The 21,197-nt window shown below is 41.0% G+C and overlaps 1 protein-coding gene across 5 annotated transcripts in view; it reads left to right on the plus strand.

Annotated features, from left to right (window-relative positions):
* The window catches only part of tbc1d32 (TBC1 domain family, member 32), an 84,104-nt gene that overhangs the window by 57,907 nt on the left and 5,000 nt on the right, over positions 1-21,197 (plus strand). For 3 of the 5 annotated variants that reach the window (XM_031861428.1, XM_031861430.1, XM_031861431.1), the window contains exons 28-33: positions 327-410; positions 9,110-9,179; positions 11,084-11,199; positions 14,275-14,429; positions 15,786-15,926; positions 19,657-19,845. In XM_031861428.1, coding sequence (XP_031717288.1) covers positions 327-410; positions 9,110-9,179; positions 11,084-11,199; positions 14,275-14,429; positions 15,786-15,926; positions 19,657-19,845 — 755 coding nt within the window. The remainder of the gene's footprint in view (positions 1-326; positions 411-9,109; positions 9,180-11,083; positions 11,200-14,274; positions 14,430-15,785; positions 15,927-19,656; positions 19,846-21,197) is intronic. The other 2 variants (XM_031861429.1, XM_031861433.1) reach the window with 2 other exon arrangements.

The raw sequence follows: 21,197 nt of genomic DNA on the forward strand, positions 1-21,197 counted from the left end.
ATATATATATATATATATATATATAAAAACTATGGGACTTTTTTTGGCCTTTCTTTTATGCCAATGACTCAGTGATTGCTACATTAAACATGCATACTGTGGCTCACAGGAAATGTGTTTTTCCAGACCACTCAGACTGTAAAAAGGCTGCTTACTGTAGTGGTTTATATAACTGGATATTATCTACATTCTATAAATAGTTGGAAGTAAAGGATCGGATGTATTTGAATTTGTAAATTGGGTTTTCTGTGAACTCGAGATGTATTGAGGCTGTACTAGCATACATTTTGTTTACGTGTCTGGCTTTTTGTTTTCTTTCTGCCCAGTGCTGGCTGACCTTCTGGAGAAGGTTGCGGCCCATCTATCCAACTCTGCCGCAGAGTGCTTCTTCACTCCAGCTCAGTGCAAAGGTCAGTGTGAGAAGAGCAATACATTGACAATTTAGTCAAAGTAAAATAAATGAAGGGTACTCTGTGGAGCAGTGAAGTAAGCCATGAGCTTTGTACATGGGACATCAATCTGTTTACTTACTTTCTGGGGTATGAAAATGCACCCATTTGGTAACACTTTCTATGATGCCCACGTCTATAATGCATTGTAAACACATCTGCTTCAATCTGCTTATAGCACTGTATAATCATAGTTTCAGCGGGGGGAAGAGAACTGTTGACCTTCATTGGAGTAATTATGAATCTGTCGAAAGAACACTTTGAGGATCTGCTGAATCTGACTGGCATGCTCGACTGACATAAAGTTGGTGTGTTTGACCACTCTGGTGAAAGTCACTATAGGCAAAGAGCTCGACAGTGCCAGGGCACCAGGAGACGGTTTCAGTTCTAATGCGAACGTTTACCCAGTGGAGTTCTATGCATGGCTGAATTATAACGGGTTGCACCACACACACAAGTTCTTCCCTAGAAATGAGTTGTTACTAAATATTTACACCTAGTAACTTTCAGGTGTAACTGTTGTGTAGCTAACTAATCAAAACATTAACCCTAGCTTGCTAATGTGTGACCTGTTTATAGTGAAGAGTAAGAATCAGAATCAGAACCGTTTATTGCCATGGTATGTTGAACATACAAGGAATTTGACATGACGGGAGGTGCATAACATTTAACAATCAACAACAATCAACACGGTGCAAAGTAGAAACATATTAAAATTTACAGGAAAATATAAAATAAAGTGCACAAACGAACAGATAACAGGACTATACACAAGAGAGATGTAAGTGTAGTGTAAAAGTGTTGAGTGTATTTAAATAAGAACCTAGAAGGGATGTGCAGGGAAGTGACAGAGTCAGTGGGGGACCCGGCTCTGTTAATGAGCCCGACTGCGGACGGGGAGAAACTGTTCACGTGTCGTGAGGTCTTGGTCCTGATGGACCTCAGCCTCCTGCCAGATGGAAGGGGCATGAACAGTTTCTGTCCAGGGTGAGAGGGGTCGGCTGCAATCCTTCTTGCTCACTTCAGGGTCCTTGCAGAGAACAAGTCTTGGAGGGACGGCAGATTGCAGCCAATCACCCTCTCAGCAGAGCGAATGATGCGCTGCAGTCTGCCCTTGTCCTTGGCAGTGGCTGCAGCGTACCAGACCGTGATGGAGGAGCAGAGGATGGACTCAATGATGGCTGTGTAGAAGTGCACCATCATTGTCTTTGGCAGGTTGAATTTCTTCAGCTGCTAAGATATGGAATAGGGCCAAAATATCTGATCTGATCAATTCTGTAGTTACATTTGACGAGTAAATAACGTCAGTTAGGTTGGCATGATCGGATATTTCATTATAAACTATGAATATGACTTAATCGGAAACAGATATTTCTCGATGTTTACATTTGCAAAAGATACACCTTTTGTGACATTGACTTCCTGTTTACTTGGCAAATTGCCCTTCATTGGACAGCACTACAGATGTTTCCTAGCAACAGATTTACACATTTTAAATCCATACTATCTAAATCATTTCTGAAGTTGTAATGGTGCAACCCGATTTATTAAATCACTGTTTTGAATCATAAAGTTGGTAAAACTAGGAGTGGATGGGAGTTATCTTGAGACGTTGAAGGCTCTGAATATTGTTGAGGTGTCGCGGTTGACACACCTCTTCCATGTTGTCCCTGTGGGCTGGCATACGGGTAAAGAAGTGGAGAAATTCTTCCTCCTTTTTAGAGCAGTGTTTTACCCCAGGTCATAATGTGTTATGTGTCTCATATCAAAGGCGTAAATGATTTCAGTAGGTTGGCTTGTTTTGTAGCCGTTGGGCTAAACAACTTGATCAGACTGATGGCAGCTAGGAAGAAAAGCTGTTAATTAGTGAATACCCAGAAAATCTTGCATACTGAAGCACTAATTGCATATCTGTCTTATTTTACATCTTTTTACAAGATAGTTATAAACAGACGGTAACATGCCCTTCACCCACAAAACTTTGTTAACTATAACAGCAAGTAGTGAGCCGCTTGTATTGCTTCCAACATGCAGCAACAAATGCCTTCCCTATTACACTCAGCAAGTGTCCCCTGAATAAATGGAACTAGTCCTTTATGTTTAAACAAGTTAAACTGCTATATTAGTGTAAATAATCACAGCTTTAAAATATACAGTACTGTGTGTTTTAAACATACAGTACTGTGTGTTTTAAATCAATTCATCACTGGAGATAATGAACATTGCTTTGGAATTAAATCAACAGTGCTTCATACCTCTGCTCAAATAATGTCTTGATGTCTGTACAATCATCTAGCACTGATTAGTAATATTACCATTATTATGATAATGCGACTACTTTAAGTGCTGGAGGGGATGAACCCAAGTGCAGAGATCAGAAAGAGAGTCAAGGACAATTTTAAAGCATTTACTGTAGAGCAAAAAGACAGAGGTTTACAGCAACACAAACTACACCAAAGAGCAGAAGGGGAGAAAAGAATTGAACACTATGATGACTGGAGATAAAATAAGCAAATCATGTGCTCAGCTGGTTTCTCCCTGACTCATGTATATATTATCCCCATAATAAATCGGTAAGAATCAGTGACAAAGGCCAACACCCACTTTAAACGTGTTTGACTTTTTGCTGAGTATCTGAACAGAGCTCTCACAAAGCCTGTGTATAAGAAGTGGACATAGTCATCGTAATGTCACCCATTGGTTTGTGGATGGACGTTTTGAAGCCTCGAGTAAGGCAATTTTGCCGTCGCCATGTTGTTTTTCGCAACGAGTGAACGGAAGTTTGTGATCTGTCGGTCACAGTAAGCCCGCCCTAAAGCATACTCCGCTTTATGGTCTATTTGACTTTAAAGGGGATCATAATTTACTCAATGAACATCATGCTGTATTGATGAAGACTTGAAACTAGAGATTGAGACCACAACCTATTATTTGATAAATAAATCAAGTGAGAAGCCTGAGCTCTCACTTTGGTTGTACAAGGACCAAATGGTTTGTAGCTATGACCCAAGTACCCCATTTTCCTGCAGTACTCCCCACCGGACTCCACGGGGGACACGGTCATAAGCATTATCCAAGTCCACAAAACACACGTAGACTGGATGAGCAAACTCCCATTGCCCCTCCAACAGCCCTGCCAGGGTACAGAGCTGGTCCACTAGGCCACAGCTAGGACAGAATCCGCATTGCTCCTCCTTAATCTGAGGTTCGACAATCGGTCAGAGCCGCCTAATTAGTTGAATCGGACATTCCTGGACTTATTTTATCCGCAAACAGGTTCTCAGTTAATTTTCTAGATTAATGTATACCATCTCCTGATACATATCCATAACATTACATAAACCAGTCCTGGTTGTAGTTAACTGCAACATTATGTTGCACAAGGCAATAGAATTGTTGCTGTAGTTGTAGTTTAATATGCTCTGTACACCCGAGTTATGTAGAATGACAGGTGAACTGTAGGCTTGAGGTATGTTTCCTGTTTGAAATGTAAATGGGAAGCTTAAAAAAACATTTTCCCTGGTCATGGTATATTAGTATTAGCTATAATGCAGGTTTTTGAAATAGAATTTGGTCTTCCTCGTGTGTGTGTGTGTGTGTGTGTGTGTGTGTGTGTGTGAGAAATGTCCCTGAGCTACTGAAGAAGAGCAGATACTGCATGAGAGTAATAGAATTCGTTCGCCAATCCTTTGTCAAAAGACTAATAAAAGGCAGCGTGGGTCTATTCTTTCTGAAATACAGTCTAAATTTCAGAAAATTTATTTAAGTCTATTTAAATACAACTCAAGGATCATTGTCTGTCCGACTGTGTTCTCTGCACATCCCGAGAACCGCTCATCTGATCTACACACAAACCCAAGGGAGTGCTTTGTCAAATTTGGTGCAATTTGGACACTCGACACGGCCAATATCAATTACATTTGAATAAACAAGTATACAGCGCTGTGTGCAGGAGCAGGGCTGCAGGGCTCTGCACTCCAGCATGTCGTCCGCAGCGGGCAAACAGCGACTCATTGACTGCAGTTCACTTTGGCTGCTGGATGCTGGATATAGCGCGCTAACGTTACATGAATGCTGGTTAACTTTACAGCCACCCTTTACTTCTCTTGTAGTCATCGAGCATGAGCGGAGAGCCTACAGGAACAGCACCACTCTGCCATTGCAACTCCAATTTTGAAAGTTTTTGCCATAATAATTTATGACACTACATTGCTGTCTGCAAAATAACTCCACTAGACCCGGCCTTGGCCAGTTTCAAGCCTCTTTCAAGCAGGCTCATTGACTGCAGTTTAATTTTGCTTCCGGATGCTTGAAATACCACCGTTACAACCAAACTCTTCTTTACTTCCCTTGAGTCAATGAGCGGTTGGCCAAACACAGAATGGGCAATACTCTAGTAATGAATCTTTTCTATTTTTAATTATGTTTTTTTCCAATAAAGAGGTAGCATTTTTCCATTGAAGAACTAAATATCTCCCCGCAGTGTATTGGATGTCTTTTATCAGTATCAGCACAGAGGCATGTCTCCTCTGAGGCCACACTGATGAAGAATCTCAGAAGTGTTTGTTTTGATGAATTATTTATCTAAGTTCACTCACACACTTCAAAGTTGTTAATTTCCACATTATGACATTCTTATATTTAATTTTTAGAAATCAGCCACTCTGAATTTACATAATTTTATTAACATTGAACACTTATAGAGCCTATATCGAGTCCTCCCACATTTTACACATTAGATTGATAGGAATTTGTCTGATCAGTCTTATACAAATGTGTATTGTTATATTTTGTATCATAGATAAAAACTTGAGAAATCAGGTTGATGTCAAAAAAATTGAAGAAAATATGATTATATCTTCAACTTGTGATGTGACAGATTTGAAGATGCCGGCAGCTAGTTTGGTGTAAACAACAATGATTACAAAGCAATCAAAGCTTTTCAGGATTTGACTGATATACATGCATCTCTCTTCACTTAAAAATCCAGCTCCTAGTCTAACTGACTTGTGTAAGCTGCATCATGGACGATGATTAGCTTCCAAACTAGTTGTGAAGTCACAAAATCATGCTTGTACCTACATGTGTTAAAGGGTAACTTCTGTATTTTTCTACCTCGACCCTATTTTCCTATGTTTTTGTGACTAATGGGTACACTTTTTTTTTTTTTTTTTTTTAAATCGGTCCATTATTGAGAGAGAGCACTGCAGCGGGCGGCAGCGTAATTAGCTGCAATGTAATTATTTTCCTCACCCTCAATGTACATCCACTAAAAGAGTTTGTTTTTGCCCCTGACAGGCTCAGATTGTTAAATTGTCAGATTGTAAAAATACAGAGAACTATAATGTTTTTCTTTCACTTGATCTGATCTGTTTGTTATTGTGTCTAAACAAGTCTCGCTCAAGGAGAAGGTTCATTCTAAAATCTCATGAGAGGGTTGGGCCTCATCCACATTTTCGAAATCAGCTAGATATTCAGCCATTTCATTAAAAATGCATCTACTGGACTCTAACACAACAAACTCTTCCTGGTACTCCTCTCACCAACTCTCACTCACATTTCTGCTGTTGTCTTCTGGCAACAAGTCACGTGACACAAAACCAAACCGACCAGATCAAATGAAAGTTAAAGAAAAAAAGTTCCATTTCTCTGTGGGGTCCTGCCCGTAATGTTCTGAGACACTTTTAATACCAATCTGACCTGTCGGTAGCAAAAACAAGCACATTTAGAGGAGGTACATTGACGGTGAGCAATTGCCCGAAGAATTACATTGCAGCTTGTTTAACGACTGCCGGCTGCGGTGCTCCCGCTCAGTACTGGACCAATTTATTAAAATTGTTCCTCACGTACACACTAAAACCTGGGAAAATAGGGTCCGGGTTGAAAATTACAAAGGTTAACCTTTAAACACCGATTTAAGCAGAGCACAGAATAACTTCAGCAGATGAAGTATATCAAACTCATGAACAGTGAAGCGACAAAAAGCAAATCATACTTTGAGTGGAGCGGACTTTAATGGACTTAGATGTAATGCACTGCAATGTATCATTTAACAGAAATGCGTCAGTAGTTTTTGGAAAGATGGAACAAAATAACAGCAAGTAAACAATACACTCTTCAGTCTCATCTGAGCAGTTGGTTTTGCTCAGACATGTTTCAACTTGGCAGAAAATCCTTTAGTCAGTGCAGTTGCATAGAAGCTGTATAAAATCTGTGACACCCTGAAATCCGTTTGGCACCCTCTGCTCCAGCATCAGACCAACAATCAGTTATGAAATAGTCATATTAGCCTACGTCTCTGCATCTCTTCCTTGCTTTAAAATGGTTATTTGGTGTACTTTCTACTTCATACACACACGCTGCTATCCCATCTTTCCCCTCTAATATTCCTCCCACCTGATAGCCTCTGAGGAGACCCGACAGCTGTCGTGGCTCTCGGTGAATTCTGCAATCTGCCAGTCACATTTGTGTGAGAGAGTGTAAAAGTGTGTGTGTATAGCAGGGGTAACGGGTGGTAGTGGGCTCCTCCTTAGTGTTTGATCGACATGGACTACAGTCTCAGCCACTCTGCCCTATTTGGGTGCTCCCGTTGTATGGAGAGAGCCAACTCATTTGGCAGGTATTAACCTTTGTCAGTTCACTGTTCTGAGTTGTATCTCCTCACCCTTCATGGCCGGACTCCGAAAGGCAGCTGTCAAGCAATCTCATTACTTTAGCTGCCTGTTGAAATCGGATGGCAGGAAACAAAGAGAGACCACCTTTTTATGTGACTGTTGCATCTTAATAGCTCAGGCGGAGATCTACACTTTCTCAAATGAATCTTCATTTCAATAGATTTCTTTGAGGTGTTGAAAAGGTTGTACGTCGACAATTTTGAGATACCTGTACTCTACTTGTGTATTTCCATTTTATGAAACTTTACACTTCTCCACTATTTTTCTCAGGGAAATATTGTTTGAAAGCTGTAATTACTGTAGATTTCAGACTTGGATATTACATAAGAAATGCATGATAAGCTTAGAAAATACAATGTATTGTTGAAGATGTAACCAGTGGTTCCAAACCGGTTCGGCTTGTGACTTCTTAAAAAAAAAAAAAAAAGGTTATAGTTTCAAGCTTCACTTTTTAGCTTGTTCTGAAGATTTCAAACATATCACACATCAGAAGATGTTTGCTTAGTCGGCATGGACCTGCAGACCCTGATCACCTTCAGGACTTCTCCTCCTCGTCGGCTTGAAAGTTAACCTCGACACCTCTTTCTTAATTCCACATTTATTTTTCAGACTGCACACGTTTGCCTCCTTGTACACGTGTGTTCATCTTACACCTAATGTCAACAATGCAATTCAGGTGCCATCTTTCAACTTTTGGTCTTTGTAACGAAAGTTGAAATGGTTTTTAGATTATAGTTATCACAAACTCTAAAGTAGTGCTGTAAGGAAGGGAGCAGAGAGGAACTGGAGGGGGGGGGGGGAGAATAAATACAACAAGAGAGCATTCATCTCCATTAGACAGTAATTGCCATCAGCAAGAGTTTTTTTGAGATGTTAATATGTGATGAGAGAAGTGTGAGAGAGAAAATACAGCATTAGTTGTTCTGGCACTGCTTCGTGCCTCTGTCACAAGCTATTTTCTGTCAATTAATACAAGATTTGATGGCCTGTTATTCATCCACATTGCTGAGCTCCGATTTTTCAACGGTAACGATGCTGAATTATCACTTCGATATGTCGATTACAGCGACCATATTATCATTTCCCTTTCATTGTTCTGCACTATTAGTCTGTAAATTGGATTTGAAGTTTTCCCTGCCACTAATGCTGTCTGGATAATACTTTTTCTATTAATTATCAAAATCTACTCATCATCTTCCCACAAACTGTCTGAAGCAGGGGATCCATTAGCACAAATGTAATAATATTCCTTTTCCCCAAAGCCAGGAAGCAGTGGAAACATCTTTCAAAACAAAATATCAGGCCTCCCGCAGTTATTGCTTTATTCATCGCTCTCCCGTCACAATTACTACTGTAACTCCAAAAACTAATATATTTTTATGATTCTGCACACTTAATGGGGCTAACTAAGAGCCCATGAGAGCAGCTGGTAAGACTGATAGCTCAACGATCTGTACAAAGCTGTGGCATGTGGATCTAAAGCTGCCCTGCTGCAGTATTTTCAGCTGCTGTAGTATCTCGCTCCACACATGAAGATAAAGTCCCGAGATAAAGGGCTTTCTCACAGGGGCCAACATTTCATGCTGTAGTTTCTTCCAAATATCCAACCCACTCCTAAAATCATGAGTTATGACTCCACTGCTGTAAACCATCGAAATGCTGCAGTGAAATTACCCGTGGCTGACTGATAGTGGAATTACCCAAGTCACCTTGATGCCATGCTGCCTCACAAACATCACAATTAAATGGCAAACAACCGCTGTAAAACTGCCAACTATGAAATTACCCAGACACATCCATGTCACATCCGTAGTGCTTTGTAAAGTAGCAAGTCATGATACCTTCTCATGTTTTTCAATTCTCTGCAGTCGTAACGCACCCCGTTAGTGATGTGTTGTTCCTCCAAAAAACTTCAGCCATATCCCCTTCTCTGCCTGTTGCCTTGCCTGGTAACAACCACATCTCTTTAATTGCCGTGTTTTACAGCAGAGGAGAAGAGTGTAAAGAGTGCTGTATTATCATCTGTGGAGCAGCTGGGAATCGACACCTGTGTCAGGTATGTACAGCTAACTGTTTTTTCTATAGCTCATAAACCTGCATTTAATTAGACCGTATTCTGACAGCAGCAACCTAGATAGGAAGGAGAATCCTGCTGTGTACAAGCACTCGCTGAACCACATGCTTCATATCAGTAACTGCAGATTAAGAAAATACCCCTAAAGACTTGGATTCTGCTCAAGAAGGTACATTTACCCCAGTTTGATACTGGAGAAAAAAAAATTTCACTCCACTTTATGCTACTGTGTTACCACCAACTATCTGCTGCAAGTCATTTTAAAACCTTTCCCTAAATTCAGAGCTCCCAGCAATGCTCCAACATTAACCAATATTCAAACTACCTCTAAAACTTCCACTACAGTTCACTTCAATCATGAACTTACAGCAAGCAATTTCCCTCTGACACCAGAGCTCACTTCCCCAACACGGCACATAAGATTCAGCCTACCGCCTTATTTTTACCTTTCTATAACTAAACTGCATTCTCAATTACGTTTCATGGGAAATGTATTTGATCCTGGATTACGGTCGCAGTTTTAAATATGTGGTTAATATTGTAAATTTAAACAAAAATAAAAATGCAACAAAACTACTTAAACTAAAACATTGTGGTTTAATTAAATTACGTACGTATATTAAGGCAATGTTGACTTTTGGTTTCAGGCCTTTTAAAGTCCTGTGTCGACCCACCTGTTCACCGTGACCTTCTTTCTATGCAGACTATGTGATTACAAGTTTTTAATCTTTTGTAATCCAGAAGAAAATATGTTTCCCTCAAAACATAATTGACAATGCAGTTTTGTGTGTTGTTTTTTTGTGCATTCACATCGTTTATGCATCTGGCCCCAGGTTTTGGTTTCAATGCCTCAGTCACAGAGGAAAGGGGTCTGTTCTCTTTGGAGCTGAAAATGTGCACCTAAAGATAAAAAATAAAAATTGGAGAAAGCCAACGCTGAAAAATAATTAATAATAATAATTCTTTCAACGGACTGAATTGATTGAAATGGAGTGCAACAACAAGGTTAACAGGTAATAATTAGCTGTTTCCTGATTCAGTAGCCCCCTTATGGGCTGTGTGAAGAACACAGCTCACAAAGGTGTGTCCCTCAGAGGAACAAATAGCCACCTGTCCACACTTTATTTTTTTTACATAAGAGATACATGCTGCTGTGTACAGAGAAATAATAGTATCCTCCTCTACTCCTACCAGCAGAGCATTAGACCCCCACACCTGTGGAAGGTGTGTAAGGGTTCTCCTGCTGTTCTGTTCTCACTCAAATGATGCAGCCAGTGTGCACTATTTGGTCTGCTCTTTATTGTCCCATTAGTAGATCCTCTGACTTGTGTTATAGTTCTCACACTGCTGTTTTTTTGTCCTTAAAGAACACCCTACTGCAATATTACATAGTGGATATATACTGTATAACTCATTGTTCGAAACCTCTCCAGAAGGGAGCTTTAGACAAAAACATGTTCAGAACTGAGTGCCATGTTTACATTTTCTGTATCAACAGAAACACAGTGTGTGAGCGCTCCCTGAAAGAGCACCGTGTCTTAAAGGAATACAAGTAGTTTGACATGAATTTAGAATTAAGCCTGGATTCAGAAGTGTCAGACTTGCAGAGTTCAAACTGACCACATTAAGATTGTTGAATTCAATTTTGAGGAGTACTTTAGTGTATTTGCCTGAGGTCTCAGTATTTTGTTGTCTCTTTATTATTAATCTCCCGTTGTGTTGTGTGACTTTAAGTATAAGAAGGGGGTTCATAGAAAGATCCGATACCGAACACAGGATTTTGGTTTGTAAGATCATATTTGACTGTGGTAAAATACCAAATATTCACTAAAACTGTGTGACACACAAACATGTTGAGGATTGATTCTGTTGTCTTTTATCTACAGGTACGGCAGCTACCTCAAGCTACTGACAGACGATGCTGTGAATGACCTGACTCTGCTAATGCAGCATATTAACATCGTCTTGTCCACACAGACAGTCAAAAGTGCTTCAGAGCAAAGTATCCTTTACAGACTCCACATCTGGACTCATGAAGAGTAGGTAGACTGTGACTGTAAGGTATTCTGTCATTTTGCACATTTTCTTGGGCTACACAATTGAAAAACATTAATATGCAATTTGCGTCCAAAAATGTTGATTGGGGTCCCACCATAACCTTCAAATTGTTGAGTTCATAAATTAAAAATGTTTGGAAAGTGACTTCAACAATTAATATCTAAAGATGAACCATCCCAAATAAATGAATACATTTACATAAGAACAAGTGATGCTTTATACAGCTACAGTAGATGCATGAGAATACACATTGACACATACATGCTGACTTATCTGTAAAAACATGCACAAATGTTGACATCATTTTATATCCAACATCTTTTTACTCATTCAACGTGTGTGTGTGTGTGTGTGTGTGTGTGTGCACGTGTGCGTGCACACACACACACACACACAGTGACAGGTTAGATTAATAACTTCCCCCCGTCTCACTGTGAGAGGGACAACGAACTGATAGTGTCCATCTCTGCCTGATCAACACAATACAGATTATATTTCTCAGTTCAGCCTCCTTTTGTGCTGAATAGCAGCTGATGGGCCTTCTCTCTACTTCAGAAAGTTTCCTTTTGTACGTGGAAAATTGAACATGAAGACACTGGGTAGAGTCTTCCCAAATCTAAAGGAGATTGACAGAGGTGTGCATCTTTGGCTCCTTTTTTCTAAAATCAACAATTAGCTCCTTGGTTCTGCTGGTGTTGAGCGATAGCTTGTTCTCTGTGCACCACTCTGCAAGACTGTTGATATCCTGTGCGTATGCAGTCTCATCTGCAAACTTCACTGCAGAGTTCTGTCCATGACGGGGGTAGCAGTCGGGGGTGTACAGTGTGGACAGGAGGGGGCTGAGCGCACAGCCCTGGGGGGCTCCGGTGTTAAACACTAGAGTGGAGGAGGTGTGGTTGCCAATCTGTTTGTGAGGAAGTCTAATAACCAGATGCAGAGTTGGGTACTTAAGCCCAAAGTTTTAACAATCGGTTTCATGGGGGAGATTGAGTTGAATGCTAAGATGAAATCAACAAACAACATTCAGATGAAGTTGTTTCAAGATGTGTGTGGGCTGAGTGGACCAGTGGAGACGGCATCCTCTGTGGATCGTTTGCTCTGTATGCAAACTGGTGAAGGTCCAGGCTGTGGCTGGGGTGTTGTAGATGTGCTGGAGAACCGGTCCCTCGAAGCACTTCGTCAGAACGGGGGTGAGTGCTACTGGGCTGTAGTCGTTTGGACTGGACACTGCAGACTTTTTAGTTACAGGGAAGATGGTGTCTGTCTTGAGGCAGGTATGAACACTCTCCTGTGACAGTGTTATGTCAGTGAGGACATCATTTAGCTGGTTGGCACATGTTCTTAGTACACAACCAGGGATGTAATCAGGCCCAGCAGCTCTCTTCACTCCTATTCACAGGGTGTTTCTCACATCCTCTGTGGATCCTGAAAGTGTCCGGTCCTCTGAAGGTCGGGCAGACTTTACTGCGGACTCTTTGTTGAGGAGATCAAAGCGAGCGTAAAAAGGTGTTCAGCTCATCTGGCAACGTGGTCTCACACATGATGAGGTGCTTTTGTTGCTCGTGACATTCTGGAGAGCCTGCCACATATCTTTGGTGTTGTTGGTGTTGAGGTGTGTTTCCTTGTCACCTGGCTGAAAGTAGTTCCTTTGGCTTTAGACAATACTCTCAACTCTCCATTCATCCAGACATTATCTAGGAGCATGCTGGGTAGTATCCAAGACATTGATACGATTTGATTTTCTTTACTTTTCAGTATTTATAACCTGAATCATTTCTGAGTTTGTGAAGCATATTTTAAATGCTGTTACACTAAATCCAGTGAATGTTTTACCGGCAAATTGCATATTAAATATTCCTGTGTGCATTCTACCTCAACAAAAGTTAAAGGTTTACATTATTCTCAGGCAGCAAATCAGTAGAAAGACATAAACAAACAGGTGTGTTGGTCGCCTGGGGTTGTTTTCTGGAGTAAAGCCAGATTGCGTTCTCACTCCCCGACTAATCGCTCCACAGTTCTCCTGCAACAGGACCTGCATATCAGGGCAGTTATTTGCTTCCCGCAGGATCTGATTTAATTATTACAATGTCTAAATGAAACTGAGCATAAGGAGTAAATGCATCAGAGCTCGAATTAACCACTTGAGAAAGCTGTAAGTTAGAAAACTAAGTCTGATTGCGTTGTGGCCCCGGTGTTTCCAATCGTTTTTGTTTCTATTCTCGCCGTTGCTGGCGTCATGTGGTGTTCACAATGCAGTGGTGCCACCTGTAATTCATGTTGGCTGAATCTCTCACAGGATTCACACTTGACTCCTCATAGAACAAGATCCCCAAAATCATAACTTCACACAGTGATACAGCCAACAGAGAGCTAGATCTTTGGAGGCTGTTCAGAGGTGTTGGTCTGGTGTTGCAGGGTTTGTTGACTGTCCGAGCATTACTCACTCTGTGGTTGACACGCTGCAGTGTGAGTTGAGAGTAAAGTGGTTTTAGTGTAATGCTTTATTTAACAAAACATTAGCACTCAGCTTCTTGTGACGCCAAATCCTACAAATCCTTTAAAATATAAACAAAATCAATGAATTTCAGCTTTGATAGTATTTGTGTAACTAATTACACGCTTTCATTAATTCAACACTACCTGCTGTTGCCAGAAAATATATGAAGTGAAGTCAGATTTTGTTATTTCTATGCCACTCTGATGTACAGCTTTGTAGATCATTATTAGTAATAAAATGCAGAGATTGTTACTTCAATCAGATTTCTCTTTGCATACAAAGTGGTACTTTCCATTCATTATAGCTGTTATGAATTGAATTTGTGTTACAGAAGCTCGTTTTTGTAGGCAATTCAAGATCCGTATGAGTCCGCATGCATCTGTCCCATTTATTATCAATGGACCACTTTCATGTTGCAAAACTAATGTAAAGAGCTATGTTTGTTGAGCATTACTGAGTTGTCTTTGTATTGTCTGAGTATCTTTTCCATCAGTCCTTTGGCTCTTTAACTTGGCCCTCCAGTCACTCAGCAGGACGGTTATCCAGGCCACGACTGGCTGGCCTCCACAGTGTTCCTCCTCATGGCTGGAGACATGAAGCGGTCTCTCGGTTTTCTACTCAACCTGTCCTCTCTGCTAACCTCTGCATTCATCTGGCCAGCGAGGATACATGCGTCTGTGAGTAGAACAATGTCCAAACACGACTACGGTACAGTGTATTCAAAACTACAATAGCCAGTATTTGAACATGCAGTAATTTAACACTTTAGAAGCCTCACATGGCAGCAAGCCTGAAAGGTCTCATGGTGCTGCTGCTCAGGAGACAGTTTGAGATTGCGGACATCGGCGGTTTGATCCCCGGCTCTTCCAGTCCATGTCGATGTGTCTTTTGGAAAGACACTTGACCCCCAAAACTGCTCCCTAAGGCTGTGCCATCGGTGTGTGTGAGCAAGTGTGAATGGTTAACTAGCCCTGATGGATGGTGGCACCGTCCATGGTAGCCGGCCATCGGTGTATGAATGAGTGTGATTGACGTGTAGTGTTAAAGTGCTTTGAGTGATCGGAAGACTAGAAAGGCGCTACACAAGTACAAGTCCATTTACCAAATGTAAATGTGGGCTAAAAAAAGTGTCGTCTTGCAGCTTTTTATATCTGCGTGCGAGTGTGTGGGTGGCGTTGAGAGAGGTTCATGTGATTTTTGATGAACATTTCAAACGTACCTCCCAACCGTTAACGGCTACGGCCTCCGTCTCATTTAATCCCTCCTCTTTCATACAAAGCACATCAACAATCACAGCACGGAAAACATAATTAAATAAGGATGGTGATGAATCCTAACAATTCTCACAGTGACGTTCAGTTTGACTCTGTCTTCACTTTTCAACATGGTGAAAAACAAACGGGATGTTTTTTACTCATCGGGAAAAAGAAGAAGAGGAGTAGTACTAGAACGAAGACGATTGAAAGTGATAAATAAGGGGAAAGAAGAGTAAAAGAAAACGCAGCCTGGTTTCAATCATTGAAAATTGCAGGGGAGTAGTTTTATCATTATACCAACCTCAGTCGTCTCGTCCCATCAGTCGATACAGCTCAGCTGGACTCGTCGGTTACGCGCTCTTAGTGTTTATGATGCAGATGCAGCCGGTGAATTTCTCCACAGAGCAGTTGGTCTCCAAGTACTCAACGTGGTTGATTTTGTCAATATCATGGAAAAGAGAAAGGGCACGAATAATTAAGAGGCAGCAGCAAGCTGAGGAGGGAATGTGGGCATGAACACACGTACACACACCTCTACGTGAACACAAAGCAGCATGCTCTTTGTTTCATTTGCTCAAAATAAAAGTATTCAAGACTGTTTTTATCTCTATACCAGCATCGAGTACTAAACAAGGAGCTTGTAATTGATGCGTCTGTTGTTTTTTGTTTGAATGTCCACCAGTAATACGAGCAAAGTTGGACATATTTACGGATACAGAAATCAGCTTTAAATCTAAAAATGTCCCGAGATGAAAAAGCTTGTGGTTGTCATCACAGGTCCATTTTCCTGTGGAAGTAGCTGAATCAGGAATCCCTCCTGTGTACTGGTGTACAGCTCACTATGTGGAGATGCTGCTGAAAGCTGAAGTTCCTCTGGTCCACTCTGTCTTCAGGATGTCTGGTTTCACCCCGTCACAGGTACGACCTGTAAAGAAACAGACAAACCGTTCACTAAAAGCCGACTGGTGCAAAATTGTCTCTTGGGCTGAGATTTAGAAAATAACTGATCCTCAGACGTTTTCTTCAAAATGATTATAAGTGTTCCAAAATGATAGAATGATACAACGATGCAGTTCAGGATACACAGTTACTTCTTTTGCATTGCTTTTGCCAAAGTCAGCCGCTCATTTAGTTTTGTCACTTTAGTTGACTATTTCATTCATGATGTCAGTGAAAGACCCAAAACAGAGTTTAAAGCCTTTATAAGCACACTTTGCCCCCTTTTTAATCCACTTTGACTTAACTAGACTTCAAAAAAACAAAATGCAGTTTTGACATTGAATCTTTTCCCTCTGCTTTTTTTGAACAGCAGTTGAAAAGTTAGATCTTCGTTCCTCTGCGCTTATTTCTTTTGACACCGACTTTCTCTCTCACAAACACCGAGATAGATGAAAGGTTCTCTCACCTTGAATCCTCTTATGTTTGATCCTGTCTTCCGCGTGTCGGCGGTTGACAGTTGAGGTTCACATGATGTACGGCAGCAGGGGCGCTGATAACACTCGCCGCATTTGCATCAAAGATCCGAACTCTCCGTCTCCAGGGTGGAGTAAAACGTTAACATTCAGCTCATCTCTTTGCTCTTCTCGGCGGTAACGGGCACCTGCTCTTCAGTTAGAACTGGAAATATCTATTCCAAAGGTTTGAGCTTTAAAGCCTGACAAAGCAGCAGTGGCAAATGAAGCGTTATACACCTCTGACATTCATAGAGTAGAGGTTGTGTTTGAATGTGTGTGGACATCGGCCTCAGTCGAAATCCATCCACAGGATATGTCAGCATTTTAAACATCCTGCCTTGAGAATAGGTAGGGGGGTGTGTGTGTGTGTGTGTGTGTGTGTGTGTGTGTGTGTGTGTGTGTGTGTGTGTGTGTGTGTGTGTGTGTGTGTGTGTGTGTGTGTGTGTGTGTGTGGGTGTGTGTGTGTGTGTGTGTGTGTGTGTGTGTGTGTGTGTGTGTGTGTGTGTGTGTGTGTGTTTGTGTGTGTGTGTGTGTGTGTGTGTGTGTGTGTGTGTGTGTGTGTGTGTGTGTGTGTGTGTGTGTGTGTGTGTGAGAGAGAAAGGAGGCTTTTAAACAGTAATTGTCTTTAGTCTGAGCGGTGACCTATGGTAGGTAAAGGATAAATAATAAATAAATGATGGGGGTGAAGATTAGTGTTGTTCATGTGTACTGAATAAGAGACAATGTCTGCCTTTAGGCGCACTAAAACATTAGTGGGCCAAGTTCCCCATACTGATCATTTATATAGATATATCACATTGAGGTCGTTACGGTTCAAAGGTAGTTTTTATCTAGTTATAGTTAAATTCACCTACTCTGTGAGTTTAGGGCTGCAACAACTTGTTCAAGATGGCGTCTTTAAATGTATCGTTCTGTCCAAATTTCTTTTATATTTGACTGTTAATATGAAAATACAGTATAGTGCAGCTTTAAGCATCAATATGTTATGTCAACACAAGAAAGGGCGTGGTAATGTAGCAATATCAGGAAATGAAATAAATAAATATATTTATATAAGTATATGTTGCAATATGTCAAATATATTCAGAAGCACCTTGGCCAAGTGTGTATGCACATTGTGCACAAACAAGGAATTTGACTCCGTTTTCTTTGCATCCCTAAATGTACTTGCACAGAAACAGACATAACAGCTAGGAACAAGGACAACAAAGCCAGACAAATAAAGGTGAAGAATAGATAATGTGCTGAAAAGTATATGAACAATGATATTGAATTATCACTCGTCTCTGCCGCAGAACATTCCGTGTTTCACACACAAATGTATCAAGGTAAGATTATAACAGCATCTAAAAGCCTCTTTGTGGCAGAAGGAAAGTGAATACTAAAGTAAAGAATCCAGTCGCACTCACCAGTGCACCCTCAGTGTTAGCACACAGGAACACTAACAGCAGCACATTTTGCTGCTCTCACAAAAAGAAGAGCTGCTCTTGGAAGAACCTTGAAGGGATTTACAGTCACAGAAAGGACTGTACTGTATCTGTGGTACTTGTTTTTCTGCCTGAGGATTTAGAAAGAAAGCGCAGCATGGATCCAGTCGTTCCCTGTTTTTATTACAACACACAAATTAGTTTGTCAGTATTTTCATTAGGCTGTAGCTGAGGAGGGGGGGGGGTGATAATAATCTAATATGTTTATGGAGCGTAAGTGGAGCTTGTTCTGTATGCTTGAGCAGACTTGTGTCGTTAGTGAACACAGTGGCTAATTATTGGCACGACAATTAGTTGAAAGGCGGCGAGTGCACTGATTGTTGTCTGTTTGGATAAACTGGATATGTGGTTGTGAAACTCTGTCTGACTCAAAACTTCTGATCTAATCGAGAACAGCTGAGTTCAGCCAAATGAAGAGAGTGGGTTCTACCGATCCCGACACATTTGTCAATGAGCGGCGCTTCCCTGTAAGGCTGTGCACTCAGAGTACATGTAGAACTTTCAGTGTGCCGTCTTCATAAGCCATTCTAATGGCATGGCTCAGGGCACGGTGATGTCGGTCCACCCCTTTGTTCACAACTACATATTTTATGGTTTGCAGTGACTTTTGTGCAGACATTAATTTCCCCCAGAGTAGAAATCCTACTGACTACTCTGTGATCCCGCGCATGACCAGAGTCTTCCACAAGGCTAGGAGGGTTAACATGTACCAATACATGCTAGCTTAGCAGCTGTGAATGTTTGTGTTCATGATGATGATGTCAGGTCTCACTCCAACACTCTCGGGACTCGTCCTGCAGCAGGAGTCAGGCAGTGCGCTTTTGCATGTTTTGGGGGAGGAAGGTCTGAAGGGGGGGGGGCTGGGATATTTTCAGGTAGATACTTTGAAGATCGAGTTTCCTCTTGCTTTCTTCAGTTAAAAATAAGTCTAATGGCAAAATTCTCATCTTTAAAATGTCTTGACTTACAATAGTTCGAACTTTAGCACCAAATGGAGATTGAGGTTACAGAGAGAGACTGCTGTGTGACTGATTTGATTGAACACGCACGTGCATACATCTACTGACTTTGTCTGATTTGTCCAACTGATCATGAACCTGTGAGGGAGTGCATCAACTTTAAATCACTGAGGATTCACTGTGGTGTGCAATTCTTCTTTTTTAACAACAAAATCTGCCCACAAACAAAGCGGAACAAGTCGCCTTACATTACAATTTTAAGGCCGTCGATTTTGCAAATGATCAAATCTTGTGAATGCACCTCGTAATACACAGATTGATCAGGCTGGAACCGAACCGAGACGAACAAGGGTCACAGTAAATACTGTTGATGTACCGTATATACAGTTCAATCCCTATGCTTCATATCAAGTCCATCTTCTGCTCGTCTCCTTTCTCCAACTGAAAAACTAGATTCATTTATTTTCCTTTTTCATATTGCCACTGGAGAAACCATCTGGTTTAAAATGCAGCAGCAGGACTTTTATATAGAACCACATTGTCATCTTTGTTTTGGCTGAGTGTCTGACAGCTCCTTGTGAAATACAGAATCTATTTTAAAATCCTGCTGAGCTTGCTTAATGCATCTACAAATCAACCTCCATCTTTTATGTGTAAACTTTTAGCCCTGTAGCCTGCTGGGAAAACTCTTACGCCTGGTCTTCTGGGCATCTTATAATCCTGTAAGTCACTGCTTTTCTTTCCACAGATGTGCCTCCACTGGTTGACTCAGTGCTTCTGGAACTACCTGGACTGGACAGAAATCTGCCACTACCTGTCCACCTGTGTGGTGATGGGTCCCGACTACCAGGTGTACATGTGTGTGTCCATATTCAAACATCTGCAGCCAGACATCCTTCAGCTTACACAGTCCCGGGAGCTGCAGGTCTTCCTCAAGGTGAGATGAAGCGTCAGTACTACAGTATATTTTATAGACAGAACATCCTGTTAAACTCAGCTGAAGGTGGCATTGTGCAGTAGGAAATGTTTATTATATTATTATATATATTTTCTCAATCAATCAACAAAGCATTGGGTTCATAAAATGTCAGAATATAGAAGATAAAATGTCCATTATATATCCCAGAGATCATGCCTTCAAATGTCCTGTTTTATTAGACCAACAGTCTGAAGCTCAAGGATATTGAATTGACCAAGATAACATTTTCTAAATACTTCCACACGATGCTTCGGTGTCGTAATGATCTGATCAGCACTGCTTTGCTCACTGTCCTCCTTTCCCTTTATTAGCACAGCTTACTGATTGATCAATAGGTGACGGTGATCTTTTGAGAGGTTGTTTTGTTTGTTTGTGCTGCAATGCTTTATTTTTATCGGAGGTTATCGTTGAATGCATTCTCCACTTGTAAATAAAAGCAATCTTATATTCCTTACAATAATGTTATAGCAGTTTCAAAGAACGTACAAGTAAAATCATTTGGGGAATTCTACACACATCAATGGGCGAGGTAGTTAAAAAGCAAAACTCGTGTTAGGAAACAAAAGCACAAACCAAGAGAGCAATATAATGCTTTGTTAAGGCTTTCTGTGGAAGAAGCACTCCCTTATTGCGCTGTAATAAATTAGAAATACTTCATTATTTGGGCTCATAAATTGTCTGGATTTAATATGAAATCTTATGAAGTTGCTGTGGTAGGACCTCACTGAATAGTTCAGCTCCCCTGTTATATTCCACAACCATGATTAACATCCGCAATGAATAAAAAAATATAATGTGAAAAGAAGCCAATTCTGAAAGTTAACACGTTTCATTGGAGCAAGTTCTGCTCTGTGAATTGGATGAACTCTGAATTGAAGAGTGGCCCCAAAGGTTTCACAAAAGGTCTTAAGTTCCGGTCCAAGATGTCAACCGTCTCCCAATATCCAAGACAACATTAAACAGCAGCATTGTGAATGAGGCATGGCTCGACACGAAGCAGTCATCATCATTACTCATTAAGCGTTCCGGTCCGTCTTGTCTCTGGCTGATCGCTCTGGTGTTAACATCGCCACGAGCCGCTGCTGACAGTTTTTGTGAATAAAAGATCAGTTATGTTGGCTTTATCTGAGGAAGCTCTTCTAATGAGCTGTAGCATCAGATACTGCTGCAAGGGACAGCTTTGACACACACACACACACACACACACACACACACACACACACACACACACACACACACACACACACACACACACAGAGAGAGAGAGAGAGAGAGAGAGAGAGAGAGAGAGAGAGAGAGAGAGAGAGAGA

The sequence above is a fragment of the Anarrhichthys ocellatus genome, unplaced genomic scaffold, assembly GCF_004355925.1.
Source record: "Anarrhichthys ocellatus isolate YVR2014 unplaced genomic scaffold, GSC_Weel_1.0 scaffold25, whole genome shotgun sequence".
Lineage (NCBI taxonomy): Eukaryota > Metazoa > Chordata > Actinopteri > Perciformes > Anarhichadidae > Anarrhichthys > Anarrhichthys ocellatus.